The sequence below is a fragment of the Myripristis murdjan genome, chromosome 14 (genome assembly GCF_902150065.1).
Source record: "Myripristis murdjan chromosome 14, fMyrMur1.1, whole genome shotgun sequence".
Classification (NCBI taxonomy): Eukaryota; Metazoa; Chordata; class Actinopteri; order Holocentriformes; family Holocentridae; genus Myripristis; species Myripristis murdjan.
Window position 1 is genome coordinate 19095072 of NC_043993.1, and position 19595 is coordinate 19114666.

At 44.7% G+C, this 19595-nt stretch overlaps 1 protein-coding gene across 1 annotated transcript in view; it reads right to left on the bottom strand.

Annotated features, from left to right (window-relative positions):
- The window catches only part of med13a (mediator complex subunit 13a), an 84456-nt gene that overhangs the window by 4089 nt on the left and 60772 nt on the right, over positions 1 to 19595 (bottom strand). The window contains exons 11-27 of the mRNA XM_030068017.1: positions 17672 to 17702; positions 17068 to 17189; positions 16509 to 16593; positions 14783 to 14994; positions 13926 to 14122; positions 9740 to 10662; positions 9017 to 9184; positions 8194 to 8417; positions 7578 to 7767; positions 6822 to 7254; positions 6185 to 6416; positions 5211 to 5402; positions 4136 to 4359; positions 2894 to 3036; positions 2593 to 2751; positions 792 to 980; positions 73 to 215 (exon numbers count right to left, since the gene is read on the bottom strand). Of these exons, the coding sequence (XP_029923877.1) occupies positions 73 to 215; positions 792 to 980; positions 2593 to 2751; positions 2894 to 3036; positions 4136 to 4359; positions 5211 to 5402; positions 6185 to 6416; positions 6822 to 7254; positions 7578 to 7767; positions 8194 to 8417; positions 9017 to 9184; positions 9740 to 10662; positions 13926 to 14122; positions 14783 to 14994; positions 16509 to 16593; positions 17068 to 17189; positions 17672 to 17702 (3867 nt within the window). The remainder of the gene's footprint in view (positions 1 to 72; positions 216 to 791; positions 981 to 2592; positions 2752 to 2893; positions 3037 to 4135; positions 4360 to 5210; positions 5403 to 6184; positions 6417 to 6821; positions 7255 to 7577; positions 7768 to 8193; positions 8418 to 9016; positions 9185 to 9739; positions 10663 to 13925; positions 14123 to 14782; positions 14995 to 16508; positions 16594 to 17067; positions 17190 to 17671; positions 17703 to 19595) is intronic.

Here is a 19595-nt window from a genome sequence, read left to right on the forward strand (position 1 = left end):
GCATCGTTCCATGCAACATTACTAGCTGACAGACTGTACAAGACCTCCTTCCAGTTTGCTGTTGCATCTCACCTTGCTGCCATCGCCCCCGTGATGGTAATGGGAGCCGGGGGAGTGCACTGGTGAGGTGGTGGGTGAGATGTTGATGATGTCTGGGTCCACCAACTCATTCTCCTGGTCCAGCAGGTCAAAGATCCCGATAGCGTCAGACCCATCTGGAGGGGACAGCAGAGTAGTTAAAAAAGCCTGGAAGCGCTATGACAAAAATTTTAAATATTGTGACTTCTATTGTAGTTTCAAACGATTCTAAAATTCATCTCAAACACTTTCTGCTAACATTTTCCCCCTCCAGTCAATATCACTGTTGCTTCTGTCAATAACTTGCTCAGTAAAAATTTCAGGAATGAAGGACTTCCCTTCAATGCCACTATCGGGTCAGTTTTGCCATTTGCTACTGTATACATGGAATTTCAGTGACCATGCTTGACATTTGTGGTAGCAATTGTATCTGCACAGAGGAAATAAACTGTGAAGGCTTGAGGGTGCTACAGATGTATTCAGATGGAAGGATGGAAGTGCAACCTAACCTACAATACTGAGTCTAAATGGACTTGAAAAGGAAACAGGAAAGGTTGAAAAGCAAACACTGAAGATGAGGAGGGGGGGGGGATTATTTTCAGCTTGTTCTCTTAACATCAACAAGTTTGTTTTAGGCTCAGTGGCAGCTAGGACAACTGAGAGTAAATTAAACGCCAAAAGGATACCAGGCAATAAGCACAGAATCTACTGACCGGTGGTGGCGTTGAGAATGTCGATGTTGGTGTCGATGTTGGTGTAATTGGAGCTGGCCACTTGAACAAAGGCAGAGGTGGGGAAGACCAGGATGTGGGTGCACGAAGTGTCCTGGGGCGTACTCAGTTGGGACGTCTGCATGTTGAGAGTGGTGCTGCGGCCGAACACCGAGCCTGTTGACACTGAGTCTAACAGGAGGCAGACAGAAGAGGTGGGGGTGATGGGTCAATAATCAGAGGAGCCAAAGCAAATATAAAGCTTTCAGGATTCTTGTTACCATCATTCTGTTATGGATGCTGCATTCCAACAGATCCCTGATGGAGTGATGACTCCATATTTGAGCCAAAGATGTCAAACCCTCAGAGAAATACCTTAGCATACTTGAACTTGTTTTTCTTCATTAAGGTGGTTTGTTGTATTGAAACATCACTGAAACCACTAAATAATGCAAAAGAAATCATACCGGATTATCATTTTTCCTTTCCCCTTCGCTCCCCCCCTTTTTAAAGAATGAGTAATCAATAAAAAAAAAGGGAAAAAAGAAAGTTATATAAGCCCCATTCTATCCAGCTTGCTCTATTCCCCAGATGAACCTAATCATACTGTTTTTCATTAACCAACCCTGAATATATAATGAATTGTAGTAACAGCCGACGGTGCTGTTCTGTAGCCCTTGTCATTTGTTTTGCTCCCCCTCCCCACAGCTTTTGATGTCATAGCGTCTCGTCTGCTGTGTATCAGAAAGGAATTTAGAGCAAACAAAAGCATGTGGGAACCGAACAGAGGCATGAAAACGATTACCGGGGCTATTTTTTGCAACACCATCAGTCAGTTCTTTCACATTAAAATGAGTAAGACAAAAACTTCATGGCAACATATTAATGAGCGGTTCCTGCATGTCACATCTTAAACTGGAACATTATGCTCACAAGTGTGGCTAAAATTACCTCTATTTAAGCCATGGCAAGCATTCAAAGGGAAATTAAGTATTTATTGCTGATGCACAAAAAAGTAACTGTATGCAATCAAGGTAAACAATTGTGCAGTTCTACAGTATGTTGAAAGGGTTTTTCTTCACAAGCAACACACAAACTAAATTTTAAATGTCAGTGCAGCCCTTTAAGAATCCTTGGCATTAAACCTATGTTATGGTAAAGTAAAACCCCCCAGTCACAGTTCAGCATGTTTATGTATCTGTGGCCAACGCTGCCATGCTAATCTCCTTCAGCCTGAGGAAGGAAATGTCCTCAGCCCAGCACCTCTCGACACAATCCCGGTATGATGCACTGACAATCCCCACCTCCCGTTTCCCAAAATAAACCCATTGATCTGGCTCTCCATCACACTGCACTGAGATCAATGGGCATCTGAGAGGCAGTGCTTTATGAGCGAGAGGTACATGATCTTCCCTGCCATCAATCTGCTCCAGACAAGGAGGGGACATGCATTGTGATATGCTGCTGCCATCCATCATGCAACACACACACACACACACACACACACACACACACACACACACACTCACTCACACACTCACTCACACACACACTCACACACACACTCACACACACACACTCACACACACACACACACACACACACACACACACACACACACACACACACACACACACACACACACACACACACACACACACACACACACAGATCAAGAGACACATCAGGGCTAGCTGCCTTTCCAAGTGGAATAACACAAGCCAGATAAAAAGTGTAGGTTAAAACAGATTTTAACAGTGGATTTATGATCTCCCTCACCCATGTAACGCACACACACGCTTACCTGGCATGATGACAAAGGACCCCTGGGGCTCCATGGCCACCAAGCACACGCTGAGGATGCTGGGAGTGTCGGAGGCAGAGATACCACACATGCGACACATCTCCTTCAGACGGCGACTCAGAGACTGGAGGTTTCTCCTGCTCAGCAGAATACTCCAATCTGCAATATTGAGAAGGCAAAAGAAAAGGGAGAAACATGAATGACTGGCACCACACTTGTGTGAGAAATCTTGCGAAGTACAGAATGTTTGTTTGTTTTTTTCCCCTCACCAAAAGCTTTTTAACATGACCTCCACTCTCACCTTTCAACTCTCCGTGCCCTATCCTGCCCAGTCGGCCAATCACCACCCTCCATGGGAGTGATGTCATCTGCACCAGCCCCAAGCACCAATCCCACAGCTTCTGAAGGCCAAGCCGCCGAGCTGAGCCCTTTTTCCTCCGCGCCCTGTAGAACAGGAATTGAACACTTAAAAACCACTGCTCAGGGGCATGGAGAGCACATACTTTAAGAAACACACAATGGAAAATAAAGTCAGCATTCCTATCATTTTTATGTAACAAAAATGTTGAATTTCAGTCTATTGTGAATGTTACATGATGTAGTTTTCCTTGAGTAAAAATTTAAACACACTCAAGATTCAGAGGTCTTATTAAGCTGCATTATCCTGTTCTGTTTTTTTGGAACAAAAAAGTTGTTATGCAAAGTATTATTTTCAAGATAGCAAACAGCACATAAAAACAGTAGAAAATATATATTACATATTGTGAATAAGTGGTTACTGAGTTTTTAAACTGAAGCTGACAAATTCCATGATATTCCACGACTTATCCCAAGAATTTACTTAATTCCCTGACTTTCCCTGTCTGGAACAGACTTTCCAAAATCCCAAGTGTACATATGGTATACTTGGTTGATTTCCTAATGTACTTCTGCCTTGGGGTACAATTGCCAGATGGGTATTACTTCAGCCCACAATTAGCTCTTGTGACAACAGCTTTCCAAATGTATATTAATGCGAATAATGTTAGAATTTACAAAGTGCTTTAACGGTCAATTAAAGCAAAAATCAACCCCCTAAAAAATCTACTTAAAACACAACAGTGTCACTTGATGATGATGATGATGACGATGACGTAATGATGTTAATAATAATGATTAGATGAGAACAGCGGGTACAAATAGTGTAGCTGTGAAATAGAAAAAGTAATGGGCATCATACAAAAAACAGCCTATATAAAAAAATAAAACAAAACAAAAAAAACATACGTTTTAAGGAGTAGTTTGAAAGCTGATACTAATTCAGCTTGGCTAAGCCCCTCAGGAAGGCTGTCCCAGAGCCTGGGGAGCCTGATGGCAGATGATGGGATGGATGAAGCACAGTGTATCAATAATGATGTGAATAGTTGTGGTGGTGGTGATAATAGTGATGACAGGTGGTGTTGACTAAGTGGTTCCTGGCAATGGTAATGACGGTGCTGGTGGATGGTATTATTAGAGCGCCTGTGAGAAGTGGCAGTAACGATGCTGCCGCTGGCAGTCCTACCTGTTAGGCACGTCAATGCTGATGATGCATGTCTCCAGCAGCTCCCCATAGAGGTCAGTGCAGGTAGCCAGGAGCCAACGCTGGTCATGAGACAGGCAATACCCCACAAACAGCACGTTGTACTTCTGGGGTGCCTCACCAAACGTCTCCCCCAGCTCTGTCTGCTCATCCTTCACCGGTGCCAAGATGAATGGAGGTGTGTACAGACGCAGACACTCCGGCCTCTGCAGACAGAGAGAATTGAAGATATTAGAATAAAGTATTTAAGGATAAAATGTTCCATGGCTTTGTACAAATGAATAGAAATTGGAGATGCTCCAGATACGTAAATTTTTGGGTACGCTTGATTGGCTGCTGGACCTTCACAGCCATAGGAAATAATTCCCAATTTCCGCTGAGTTCATATTTAGCAACACATACAAAATATCTACTCTGCTGTTCCCATTGTCCCATCCAAATTCCAGTTACTCCCATTCATCCCAGCAAAGCAGCTCAAGGTCTGCCACTGTTTTGGAAGGAAAGGTAGAGCTGGCCAGGAAGGAGGAAGTCAACTGAATTGGGTCCCGGTCTGAAGCGCCCCTCTGTCTAAACCTGGAGCCGAGATCCCATTAGGGAGGGCTCAGGGAACTAGCCAAGCAGATAATGGAAAGAAAACTCCAGAGAAGCAGAGGGTTACAAGTTCCCTTGGTGCTGTTCCAGCAGGGAAAAAAAACATGAGGACGGTTAGCACTACAAGCTCTATATCTAACTGCCTTCTCTTTTCTTCTCTCTGGCAGAGTGAACAGAGACGGGGCAGAAGGCTAGGTCAGGTCAGGTCAAGTCTAGCTGGAGGGCTGACGGGAGCTGAAACGCCGCTGCAAGGGCGCACTGTCAGCCTCTGTTTCCTTGCCTATCGATCAGAGGACGGCACCAGCGAGCCAATGCCAACACCTGAAGAGGTCACTCCTACTGACCAGCAAATGAGTTGAACAGAGGTTGCAAGGGAGTGCTAACACTCACTGCTGCTCTTACCAATGAGCACATTACATCAAAACAGTCAGAGTGCCACTGTGGCAACAACAGATAGGGCCTTTACCTCTGGGCTCTTGAGCGCTGTGTCGATGGCCAAGCCGGGGCCAAAGCCTGTCAGTGACTTGACGTTGGTGGAGGCAGGCAGTGGCCGTCTGCACTGTGTGAAGACCGAGAAGGCTAAAGACTTGAGGTGCTGGGCATAGATGTGGCGGTCCTCACCTCGGACCGGCTGAAGCAGGTGCTGGCAGGGGATGATCTGAGGTAAACAGATAAAGGTCTTGTCAAAGACAGGGCAAAGTAACAAACATGCGTGCACAAACATACAAACACACACACACACACACACACACACACACACACACACACACACACACACACACACACACACACACACACACACACACACACACACACACACACACACACACACACACACATCTACCAAATGGAGGAAGAAATGATTCTTCTATTCAAAATGGCATTTATCACAGAAGCTCCAGAAGTCTTTTGCCAGTCAAGGTACAGAAGCGGCATCAAGTAGTGTCACAAAAGAACAACTTGAATTTTTTTTTTTTAAACAGTTATTACATATTTCAAGTTGTTCAAGTACATTGACTTTTAAAGAATCATAATAAAGACAATATGCTATTATTAATACAATTCCTGGCCTCACAACCCATATAACCATCTGCTCAGCTGTGATTTGCTACTCTGCCAACTCACGTACTATATTAAGTATTGTAAACAATGGAGTCTGCTGGACAAACTACTTAATGATAACACTGTTTTTAAATTAAACCAAGGGCTTTTTACTACAGCATGTACCATCTTCTTTTGCATGTCAACCAACATATATGCTGGTATTGATCTAGCCAATAACATCAGCCAGCAGATAAATCAGTTGGACTCATCTCATTTGAGTTTAGTGTAGGATGATGATAATTTCTTAAATGATCACTACTGTGACGACCTTCATCTCACTGAAAGAAAACCTGATCAGAAGAAAATTCAATGTCTTAAAATGAGTCTGGCACATACCTGTACAGAGATGGAGTTACGGATGTGTGCAGGCAAGAACTGAAGCATCTCCAGGTAGCAGCGCAGCAGACCCAGCGTCCACACACTGGAGTGGGCTGGCACGGGGCCTGGGCCCCCCTCAGCATCTTCGTAGCTGAAAGGGTCAACGATGTAAACCACAATGGCTGGGGGGTACATGATGGCATGGGACTCCCCATCTGTAGGCACACCAACCTTCTCTCGCTCCAAGGTGCTGAGAAAGGTAGAAAGAGAAGGAATTAACTCGGTCAGTTTTTATAAAATACCTTACACATACAAAGTTAATTTAAATACACTAACTGAAAATTCCCACTCATACCAATACTTAAGTACTACTGAACAACCACTTTGCATAGCTACTGCTCAAGGACTACATTGCTCTGCAGAAGCCAAACATTTAATTATAATATCATCACATTAAAAATAGAAGATTTATTTAGCATAACTTTCAACCATCATTTCAAGTAATAAACCACTTAATGTCTTTTTAAGACATAAAAGAGATAGTTTTCAAATCACTATGGTGTTTTGTGGCTCATAGCTTGGCAACAGTACTGATGCAACCCATCAACTGGGTATTCACAAGTTGATGGCACGTGTGCTTGACGTCATGCGCTACCTTTCTGGAGGCTCGACGGGTCCCTGGGCCTGGCTGCTGGAGTTGTCCCCTGAGGTGCCAGCATTCTGGGTACCAGCCTGCTGTCCCAGCTGTCCACTTTGGGGGCCGCCTCCCTGGCTCTGGCCGCTCATGCTCCCAAAGGGCGGGAAAGAGCTGGGCTTGGCAGACTGCATCCCACTGCCTGGCTGGCCTGAAGGTGCCACCAGGCTGTTGGCGCTGTTGGATGAACCAGAGTTGTTTCCGGGCCCACCGCTTCCACCACTGCTGCTGCTGTTGGGAAGGGAGGAACCGCCAGAGGTCGCTGAGCCCTGCTGGCTAGTTGAGCTGGAGGAAGAGCTGGGTAGTTGTGTGGATGATGACTGGCTGGATGAAGGTGGAGGGGTGGGCTGTGTGAGAAGGGAGCCATCCAATGGCTGTGATGCGAGGTATGGAGCTACAGGGTGAAAGGGAAACAGAGAAAGCCCGTTGAATTTTAATTAATATCAGCATCACAAAAAAAGATGAAAATGCTACCACTTCAACTGGCTCTACACTGATCTCTCTATCAAACTCTAAAGCTCCTCTAATTTTCAAGCAGTCAAAGTTCTTTGGCTAGGCTTTTTACAACAACTAAACCAAGTGCAGCCAAAGGTGGCAATTCAGGAACAAAGAGCTGACTGAACAAAGCATTCAGCAACAAAAGCATGTAAGAACCTGTGGAATGAAACTGTGGCCAAAAACACACCAATTCACCACTGGCCTGTCATTAAGACGTACCTAGGTCGTGGCGGCACACTTGTGCATAGAGTTTGAGCTTGGTGAAGGCGTCACTGCTGCCACTGGCAGCCTTTAGGAACCAGTCGCTCACTGGCTGCTCCGCCAGCTTCTTGGCCGCGGTGCTGCCCACAAGCACTATGCCGTCAGGATGGCCTTTGGAAATGGGCCGGTGCTGGCCCAGTCGACAGGACTGAAAGAAAACAGAGAAACATACAAATAGGAAAAGACAATGAGACATCGGCCTTGGAATGAGTAAGTGAGTGAGTGAGTGAACTAGTGGATGGCAGTGAAGACTGGAGCCTTGAGTCTATTCACAGCTTTAAACACTTTTTTCCATTCATCTGATCAAGAGCAAAATGTTACTATTTAGGTACAGTGTGTGGGAGTTTTCTAAAATAAAAAACATGCAAATCAACCTCTATTTCCAATAGCAGCTCCATTCTACTCAAATCTCTTTCAATAAAAAAAAATTAGATTTTTAAGTCATTCATGTTATTGAATTTGATGACTGTTAGAGGTCACACATATGCACAACCTTAGGGGTTAATGGTGGAATATTTTATGAGTTGGACACTACTGACACTCAAGCGTCTGCGCCATTGTTCAAAGTCCCTACCTCGTAGACAGCAGTGAGGTCTCGGAAGAAGCTCTTGGCTCCACTGAGCAGGGCCTCGTTGTCGGGACAAACCACCAGGTACCCCACGTCCCGCTGGGAACCGAACGGATCCAGCAACAGCTTCTCCCAGTAGGGCAGGCCAAATGGAGACAGCACCACGAAGTCATACTCATAACCCACCAGGAAGGTAGGGATGGGAAGAGGCTCTGGGGATTCATCTGTGCCTGTGGGAGTGAGAGGGGGAGGAGGAGAGAGGGGATGATAATGGAAGAGGAGCAGAAATGGGGGAGCATGAGTGTGAGGGAAGATAGCAGAAAGGAACAAAGAGAGAGAGAGAAAAATGTGAACAAAGGCTAGAAACTCGAACTCCCCCCTCCTTTCAGTGCACCAGACTGCAAGGCCACCAAGTACCCTGGCAGCTTCTCCTAACAGCGCTGACATCTGGACCACAGCAGAGGGCGAATACACTACCAATTGATCTGACAAAATCCACAGAATTTTTCTACCCAAAGACAACAAATGTCACCATCACCATAGATACACTGGCACCGTATGGCGAGGAGGAATTTAGGATGATTTTAAGGGCACACAACTGATGGGGACCCTCAAACAGTATTGGAAGATAAGGTTAATACGTTTTTATTTCTTTGGCCACTGATGACAATAATGACCAAATTAGTATTAATGGAGTATTTTCCTTACAATGTAGTAATGAAATCACTGGATTATTCCACTGTTTTTGATTGTTTTTGACTATAAAGTTAAAATTGGTTAGCTAGACCACATGTCAAGCAGACAAAGTACCCTGTGTTCCCAGCCTTACCATAGGAACCCCGTCCAGCCATCTTGTGGAACTGCTGCCAGGTGAGGGGTCCCTGTACGCCCCACGACCGCACTGTCCTCTTCTTTTGGATGGCGTCCTGCAGTACAGGCTGGAGGGACATCAGCACCCGCAGCACATCCTGAGAGCACAGCGCACTCACGTCCACTGCTGGAGAACAGATAAGAATGAGGACAGTTAGGGACAGATCAGAGAAAGCAATGTTGCTACTAAAAAGTATTGGGTAGAGGCTTCAGTTTTCCAACTACATAGCAGAAAGTGTCTACTTCAGCAAGTCATTTAGTCTCATATTTAGTATTAAAACATTTTCCCTTCTTTAAACAGCTAATGGAACCTGCTAATGACATAAGAAAATATTTGTTTCCCATGCTTTCAAATTTCTTCTCATAGCAAGTAAATCAAGACAAAATAAGGCAGATCACTGATGAAAATGACAAGCGTCAAGGAATTAGGATTTGTACCTGCTTCAAGGAAACTGTTAGAAACATGACCTAGGAAGTGACTTTTGATATGAAGTTATCATGGTTTTACTTTTTGCAATGAATCCCTTTTTCCAGTGGAATAATGACTATTTACAGGCTAAAGCTTCTTCCAGTTATTGCTATGTTTTCAACAGGGCCTTGTAAATCAGCATTAGTCATTTCTGTGCTTGGAAAAAAGCCTAAAAACCACTGTTTGTGTAGTATTGTATGGTATTTTTCTTACGGTTTTGTTTGGCCCAGTGGTGCAGGCAGGTGCTCTTGACCAGAGCCTCGTCCACCTTGCCACCTGACATGTTGTCCATGAACTGTCTGCCGTGCTCCAGAGCCATGTAGCAGTCGCTGTGGTAATCCCGCTCGTCTACCCTCACACAGGGTGGCACTGGGGCCCCGCCTGGCCCCCGTGTTACAATGTCTTGCTCGAGGTTAAAGATGGGTGAGAAAGGGTTGGTGCACTGATCCTGCAGGAGGAGAATGAGCTCGTCTGGGATGCGCTCCCCTCTCCCGACGCCAGTCCTCTCCAGCGAGGAGAGCCGCAGCTCCTCAAAGCGCTTTTCTGCCTCGCGGCTTATGTCTGAGCCACGGCCGATGATATCCAGCTCGTCCTCTAGGAAGAGGCCGGAGCCGTTGCCATAGTGCCTATTGACCACGGCACTGAATCCACAGCTGCAGGGCTCCTGGGCCTCACCAACAGGGTCACTCAGGTACACGCCCACATCGGCCCCCTTGATGTTCATGTTGCACACACAGATGCAGCAGCTGTCGAAGTTGCAGTCCTTGAAGAGGTTCATGACTGACTCCGAGAGGATGAGGGTGACATACAGACTGTGGGCCTCGGGGATGGAGGGCACTGTTGCTGGCTCTACTGAGTTGAGTGGTCGGCAGGTGGAGGGTGTGGACGCCGGTGAGTACAGGTCCGAGTTCTCATACTTGAGTGAGCCCTGGACGCTGGAGGGGCCCCTGGGGGTGCGTGGGGTGCGTGGTGTTCGTGGAGTGGGGGCGGAGAAGCGTGGTGTGGCGGGTGAAGGCAGGATGCCTGCGCCACTGTTACTTGGCGGGGCGCTGTTGGACATGAAGGGTGTGTGGGTCTGGGGTGTGTAACTCTGGCTGTAGTCCTGGTCCATAGTGCTGCCCACACTGGGGATGTTACTAGAGAAAGAAAGCAAAGAAGGAATATGAGTAAGAATTACCTATATAAGAACCTCAGAAAATATGTGTATCTGACGATGCCCTTCGAGGTTCTTGAAAAGAGGCCCTGGAAATGTAGGGATCTTTGGGAAACGTCCTGTGATCTCCAGCAAAACAAACAAAATAACTAACAATTTCACTATTATTTAATTCAGGGAAATGATCATTTATATGAAATCACTCCTGAAACAGAGGTTTCACTCTCACCACTACTACCTCCTCATGTACAGCATGAAAAGATAACAAAGATCTTCTCAGATAGGGGTCACTGGAACAAATTATTAACAAATGAGGGTCCATGGTCTGAAAAATAGTATATGCATCTGCAGAGCTGTAACATGAAAATAACAGAGACCCAGCAGTACTACACAAAACAGTTTTATTTCCCAGGTCTTTAAAAAATAAATAATAATAATAATAAAAAGAGCAGCACTCAGTGCATTACCTTAAACGTAAATAGTGCATTTTCACTACATGTGCATCACTGCATTTCTGTAGACAGGTCAAGTCATATGGCAGTAGGACAAAACAACATCAACTACAAAAGGAATACAGAGTGGGCCATGACTGCACACATGTTTGCACATGAGAGAACAGGCAGGGGGGAGAGAGAGAATGGGAAACAGGGTAGAAAAAGAGATGGAGGGAGAGAGAAAGACACTCTACAAACATTTCAACAAGCGTCCCTCTGAGGTAAGGCCTATTTTTGGGTTGGCAAGCGACTGTGAGGAGGGAGAGAGGGAGAGAAGCAGGGCGAGGGGGGCACATCGTGTCCCTAGCTAGCGATATGTTGGGAACAACTTCTGGCAGAGCCCCATTAGCAGGAAGTCCCAGCACCTCTCCCTCTCTAACCTGCAGCCAAAGCAGGCTGAGGATGGGATCGGGATGCAATTGCAGCACGAGGACAAGATTATCGTGTTACTACCATTTACTCTTGGGACTTTGTGGCCAGGCTAATTACCTCATGGTCCACATTAACCAGGCATTTAGTTTCTGTGCAATCACTTACATGCTACTGCTAAAACCTGCGACCGTCTTAGGTAACCTGGTGGCTCTGCAGGCTATGGATCACACAACATACTTGTTACAATGCACTTTGAACATGACACAATCTTTATGGCTTGCTCTCCTCTAAATTTCCTTTCATGCCATATTGTATATTATTTACTATATCATGAAATGTCATGAAAATAACGTCAAGTTTACCATTAGGCAGAAATATAGCCAAACAATCATGATTATCCTGGCAAGTAAAAAACATTCCTTAGAGACAAAATCCTGGAAGTCTTGCTTGATGTTGATCTATAGGTGATGCAGACAACCATGGTGAAAAACATTTCTTTCTTTACATCTACATGAAAAATTATGAGCAAGCCCTGCTATTATATTTGGCCATGTGCACAAGCCAAACCACTTCTTAAAACACAAACTTCAGCCAAACCATGTGATCAGTTGATTATGACAATTATGTTGTTTGTCCAAAAAAAAAAAAAGAAAACAGTTTGCACTGCATGTGTTGAACACCAGGATTACATTTTTTAAATGAGAGAGTAGGGAACCCTACTTACGGCTGTAGAAAAGAAAGGTGCTCTTTGAAGAGAGGGTTAGAAAATATGGATGCATAATTGCAAAAACACTCCAAGGCAACTTTGATGATGGAAATTAAAAAGCCTTTATTGGTGAGGCTATATCATAAGATTAAAAAGCATACCAATGGCAGTTGTCTTCATCAAGATACATGGGATGTTTATGTTTACATGGGTCAAAAACTATTGAGGCGTTAGGGGGGAAAAAAACGATGTTTTCCAGAACAGCATGGCAAAGTTGCAAATTGTGAACAGTGCAACTTCTCCATCAACGTTGGGGACTCTAGGCTGTTTGGCGATGAAGCTCTGCACTTTCAACACAAATATTTTGAAGCTACTATTGCAGTGACCACCATGAAACCAAGTTGAGATCTTTACGCATTAAGTGTCTCCAGGCTATAAGCCTGGCAAATTTCATGTCCCTAGGTCAACACATCTCACAGGAGCAGAAAGCTAAATATAAATACGATAAGCATCTTTAGGCCTGATAAAAACAATCTGGGATAATGCTGAGGCTGATTTCCTTCAAATAACACCCCAACCCTAAAATACTGTAAACTGATAGGGAATGTGCATGCTATGCGTAGTTTACAGTTTAGAGGGACAGTGGCCAAACTAGTTCCTAGGATAGCTTTGGTCCAAGCTGCTATTAGCAGAGAGGTGGCATGGAGCCGCCGTGGGGCCCATCTCACCACTCCAGTGATAATCCTCATCCTCAACCAAGAAGGCATTTTACACTCATTTCCCTGCTCCGCCTGAGGCAGCCGTGCATGAGAAATGAAGCACCCTGCTGGGGGGGGCAAGGGGGCTGGGGATAGACCACAGTGTGTGTGTGTGTGTGGACAGAGAAAGACTGGAGAGTGAGAGTATATGCATTGGACACAAATTGCACACCAGCCAGTGCAGTCCTGGCATGCCTTCTGTAAGTCTAAATTAGAGTGCTGCCTCAGTAACCCCTCTGCACACATCAGCATGGTAAACTGTGAGAAATCTTTGAAACAGGTTGAAAAATCTCCATTGGTTCCACAGGCTTCAAAAAGAGACCAGTCAAACGGCACAGTCCTCCTGGATAGAAACAAGCTATCCAGAACTAAGGGCTGTGGAAGGGTGAAGGAGGCCTGGATGCCACTGCACACTGTAATCACTGGAGGTTTCTTATATGTGCTGCAGTCAAGCTATGCTCAGACAAAGCAGCTTCAGTGTTGTCTACTATGGCCAGTCCACAACAACAACCCAACAACAACTCCATTCTTAGACAAGCACCCAACTAAATAAATAAGTTTTTGCGCTAATGAATCACAAATAAAAAGCAATCATATCAACATTTTCTGAAACACAGTAACTTCTTTGACAACTGGTGTTGTCCAAGCCAACGCTTAGGGATACTTCTCATTTAGTGGCATCTTGCTGTCAATACAATCTGAGCTTGCAGTGGCGTGCAAATGAACATCAGAACATATTTGTCTCGTATCTCTTTGACCAGCTAAATGTCGTCTTTACTGTCAGTGGAGATCAACACAAAGCACTAAAGAAATACAAAGCAGTCTTGCAGGCCAATTACAGTCCTGGTAGTCTTGTAGAAGTACAAATTGGCCGTTTACACAAAAGTGCCAGCATACTGTTGTGCAGTAACATTACCTGTCCTTGTTGAGGAAGCTCATGACAGGCATGGGGTTGAGCATCTCTCTGCCCATGGTCCAGCTCGGTCGGTATATGCATTCCTCTGGTAGCTTTGTGGGTGGAAGACATTGGCTGGGCAACGTCTTCAGGGGCGCGAACATGGAGCAGCCCACAAACGCCTGACACAGCTCTGGCTTGTACACAAATGAGTAGTCCTGAAGGAGGGAGAGCAAAAAGACACAGCAAAGGAGAGAAATGATTATGAGGTTCTTTATTGATCCTTGCAGAGAAAATGTCTTTGCTCTTGCCCTCCTCTAAGGAGGTCAGAGTGCAAGGTCGGCTGCAGAACAGCAGCCCAGAAGCTGGTAGGGACTCTAATTCTTGGTCAAGCTAGGGTACAAAAAATGACTAGTCATTCAATATCTTATTTTAAGTGTAAAACAGGGGAAGTAAACACAACGTAACAATGGAAAAAAAATATAAATAATATATACTGCATTTAGAAGATAACTAGTAACTAATTTGTTTTAAATTGAACTTGACAAAATTCCACGATATCCCATGGCTTGTCCCAGGATTTTATTGAATTCTTCAAAATTCAGTGACTTTCCAGAAATTCCATGACCCGTGGGAATCCTCTCAAGCAGACTTCAATAAGGCAGATTCTTACTGACATAGGGATCGAACGTAGATCTTTAGTGTGAATGACAGTCTTTCTGACCACTGGGCTGCCCTGCTGCCGCAAAATCAGCACAGGGAGGATGATATATATTACTTTGACTTATGACATCCAGTAGTACTGGCAGTAAATACACAATCGATTGGATCAGTTAGGTGTATTTGACACTGGGCAGATTTATTGACTGTGGCCTCACCTTGATCTCAGAGGGTTTGGGGCTACAGAAACTTTCCTCCACCTCGATCTTGAAATGGCCTCCCAGGGAGGCGGTGCCATCTAGCGTGGTCATGCCCGGGTTGGGCTCCATGTTGCCATACTCCTTGCTGCACATGTTCATGGGGGAATAGCCCATGATGTGCTGCTCCAAGGAGGGAGGTGTGGGAAACATCTGGTGCAGGTCTGCTGAACCTGGAGGGGGAGAGAGAGAAAGGGCAATCAGAGAAAGAGCGATTCCCATTTCAAAGCATTTACACAGCAATAAATGTAGACTGGTAATCCATAAACAGTGCATCAAAAAAGGACTGTCATAACTGAAGCTTTTACTACTCTGCTAGCACCTCTGGACGTGCTGGTGTGGAGGACAGACAGATTTGAAGGGATGTGCTTTCACTGCTTTAAACACGGCATTTCATCAGGACACAAAACATCTCATATCACGATCATCTTCTGTCTCGTGCATGGCTTTACAAAATATATAATTTTAAGCTAGACTGTTGACATTTTGTTGGTCATAACAGCAGCTTCTGCCAAGATGCTTGCTGCTGTTTTTTTTTTTTTTGCTGTTTTGCAAGCAAACCTTGAAATATGATAAGCAGCTGTGGTGTGATGGGCAGCTACCATACAAAAACAGATGAATACTCATTAGACGAGACGAACATATCTCGCCTGTGGCTGACAAAATGTTAGCATGGTTTGTAACAGTTACCTTGGCATTTTCACCAGGCAATTTTGGCTTTACATTAGAGAGAAGATTTACAGGGTCTGGAAAGGCTGCTAGGCTGAAATGTGACTAACAAACAGAGCAACTTAACCTTTTTGCCACTTCTGATATTTTTACATAATTTGTAGACATATTACACTGACTAGTTTCCTGACATAGAGGCTTTATGTAAAGATAACCGTATGTCTGTGGATATTCAACACACCAAGCTCTCAAAAATATGTACAACTTGAAATAGGAAGATTCATCCAGGGAGCTGTACAAACAGAATTCATAGTAAAAGGGCAAACTGAGATATATTTATTTATATGAAGCTGTACAGTTGTTCTGACACTGCTTGACCCCATAGGGAAATGTTAACCCGTCTTTAATCCTGCTTTTGCACGCCTGAACTCAAAACTGAAAAAAAATTCCCCTACTTTCACAGTAAATGCTGCCTGATACAACTCTGCCTAAGCACATCTTTCAATTGTTGATATCTTGTGAGCCACAAATTGAGTATAACTTTAAGGCAAGCCTTCATTGTTTGCATAGAAAGCCTGCCTAACAGTCACAGAGGAGATAACAAGACAGCAGCTCCAGCCCCAAGGCTCTAAGCTGTCAGTTATGAGCTAAACACGGATACACTAACAAACCAAGTACAACCATACTCTCCACCACTAGGTGGCAAAAGCAATGGCTGAGCATCAGTGGTGCTTGAGGTTTAAATTTCATTAGTGGATTAAAGTATATGATGCCATGCCACTTAGCTGAAATAGTGTACAGAGAATTCTGCATTTAAAACTCAAGTGGCTTCCGGCAGCATGTCAGTGTACTGTTCGTAATTTTCAGGGCTCGGAGGCCTGGGAAATCTGATTCTAGACTAACGCACAGGGTAAATCCATCCTTGTAGACACAGGGAAGGCAGACACACAGCAGATCAGTGCCCAGAGAGAGGAGACAGATAGAAAGATCAGGAAGAGATGGCGGCAGAGATACATACTGATGCAGGACACAGGGTCCAGAGTGGCTGGCTTTGGTTCCTTGGTGCCAAATTTGTCATCTGTTCCATTCACTGCTCGCCTGGGCTGTGGACAAAAAAAAGTGTTTTAGCACCTGACCATCTAGGTAAGAAAAAGGATCAGTCAACTAATATTGCCTGAAATTCACCTTGATTTTTTTTTCTCACACCTACGTGGCCTTAAAGTGGGTATCATACATTTTATAAGCATCCTATGTACGCATATTTGGTTGTGTGCTTTTCAGCGCTCCAATCCCCGCCGCACATGCAGCCCTTTGGGTTTCAGCAGGTCGTGTGCTGCTGTTTGTTGTGGTGACAGAGTGGAAGTTTGGAGGCTCTCCATTTCAAGGCTGGGGAAAGCCGTCTGGAATCTAAGCCACTATTAGACGACCTGTCAGCTGATGATGGGCAGCGTGGAGACATCGCTCTGACTGGCACACAAGTACAAATTGCAACAGACGTGCACACACATGTGCTGCTGCCAGGCTGCAATCTGTTTAATGGGATATTCATTACAGGGCGAGTCGAGGCCCCAACTGACCGCCAGATCATCCTCATCCGAATTGAAGAGGTTGTCCAGGTCGTTGATGGAGACCACCAGGTCCGTCTCGTGGATCAGGCTGGTGGAAGCAATGCGGTTGTGGGCAGCCGCCCGCTGAGCATCTACACACACAGAAACACACATACAGGGTACCAATTAGTAGTAGAATTGTTTGGCATCTCACACTTTGTAATCTGGAGAAGTCTTCCTGGGGCTGATATTCATTTTTCAAAATCAATGTAAGGGAAAAAGTCTAGCTTGGAGCTATGTTACGCTAACCAACTACCAGTATCGGCTTGAACCCACCACTTTATTCAGTCAATTCAGGAAGTGCATTTTCCTCCAAATTCAATTATGTAAACACTTGTGACATGACAAACTTCTTACTGAAAGGGAAAAATAATAGAATGGGAATTTTAGGAAGGACTCAACTGATAAACTACGTGGCCTTGCTGACTAGTTTGATTTAATAGTCTGTGTTAGTTTTTAATGGCTCTGAGTGAAAACCAAGATAAAGTGTGCAGACTTTGGTTTCACTGTCCAAAGCTACCGAGGCTGGCAGTATGACTATGTGCGAGACCACTGTGTGCGAAAACAGCCTTACCATCTGATGTACCTGCTCCTCCATCTTCTCCCTGAGAGGAAAGAAGAGAAAATGGGATTAGGGGATGAAGAGATCACACACGACCAACCTGATCACATTTATCAAACATTCAATATATGATCAAATCACATTGAGGATATATAGCCCAAACAGATGAATTTAACAACAACATCAACAACTAAAAAAAAAAATATGACACAAAGAGACAGAAAATAGTGTTTTTGAAAATCCTGTTGACAATGTGTTTTTTTTTTTTCCATTTACCAGGTTAAAATGTGGCTGTGGCAAATCCTGTGAGACTGGAACTGTGATTAAGAACTACATGAATAAATTTGACTTGACTGGGGATAAAACACTGAAGGTGCAGAGTACTACACAGCACAAGAAGTGCCAACAAACAGGCAGTCAGAGAACGAAGCCAGTCCAATTACAGGGGTGCCTGGAGGCCGCTCTCTCCAAGGAAAACACACTTATTTTTGGCGCTACTCAAAGTAAATAAAATGAAATCAAAATAAAGTAAAATCAAAATAATAAATCTCATTTGCCATTGCAGAGGCAAATGAGATTTCCAACGTAGATCTGAGGAAAATCATGATCCAAGAAATGGCCTTTTATGCTGCCACCCAGAAGTCAATATCTGGGAGGCGGGGGGTTGGCCTTCTGTGTGTGTGTGTGTGTGTGTGTGTGTGTGTGTGAGACTATGTGTTCTTATGATGGGCTGTGTGTACACAGTGTGCTGTGCTGCTCTTGCTGGGGAATGGGAATGTTATGTTCTACCCATTGATTTCAGTATGCTCCAGGGCTTTTTTTTCTGTCTAACACAGGCTTTAATCTGTCTCCCTTAAAGGACCAATCCACAGAAAAGCAAAGCATCCACACCAAGGCCACAACCTATAGGTGCTAATGATGCCTTCACCCCATATCAATATCCTAGCCTTGGGTGGGAAAAGAATGTGCGTGTGTATATGGGTTCACACAGACATTGTAACCCTGCCTCAGTGCACTTATTTTACTCCAAGGCTGCCTGAATGAAAGCACCCCCCTTTTTCCTTCTCTGGCTTTTTTCCTCAGTCTATCTTAGGCCATCTCCAACCATGGCTCAGCCACTTAATGCAGCAGGCTCCAAAACAGGCTTACCACTTCTGTGCAATGGGATAATGTGGGTATGGCAATCAGATGACGATACCATCGCTGTACAGACGTCACACAGTCTGTAGCGAAGTCAGTTGCCTTCGGCGGCTTCAAGTTTTCGCACTTTGATCACTGGAAATGCACTCATATGTTCACAGTAGGTCTCTGTGCTCTGAGGTGACCTGCTGGTAAGTGGTTTAGTAGTTTATTGGGTGAGGAACAAAGAGGTTCTTGGTCGGGGCTTCTTGACAGCTTGCCAAGCTCCAAACTCGCATAAGACAATATTAAATAAAGAATAAACAAAGAGGATTGGTGAGGATTACTGGTGTCCTGCACGTTTGTCTTGATAAACTTTATTCATCCATCAAGGGGGAAAATCTCTCAGTAGCTGCTGGTTTGCGTGGAGCATCAGCCAGCAGGCAGTTATGAATCTTGCTCAAAGATGCTTTGGTATATTTAGACACAGGGGATTTTATCTGTGCCCCTCTGGTTAGGGGACAACCTTGACCAGCTAATCAAAAAAAAAAAAAAGGAAGGAAGAACAAGGCTGCAACACTCAAGTCAAACACTGCACAGGAGAGAGAGGGAATAATGTGTGCACACACCACCTAAGCAAGCAGTGGAAGGGCTCCACTGCACTCACTACCCACTGGGGACTCTCCACTCCGCTGGGAGCTGCCTTCACCCTTCAATTCTGAAACACACTGGGAAGGAAGCGGCAGCTCAGACCTCACCAGCAAAAAAAAAAAAAAAAAAAAAAAAAAAAAAAAGAGAGGGAAAGTCTTGGGAGAGA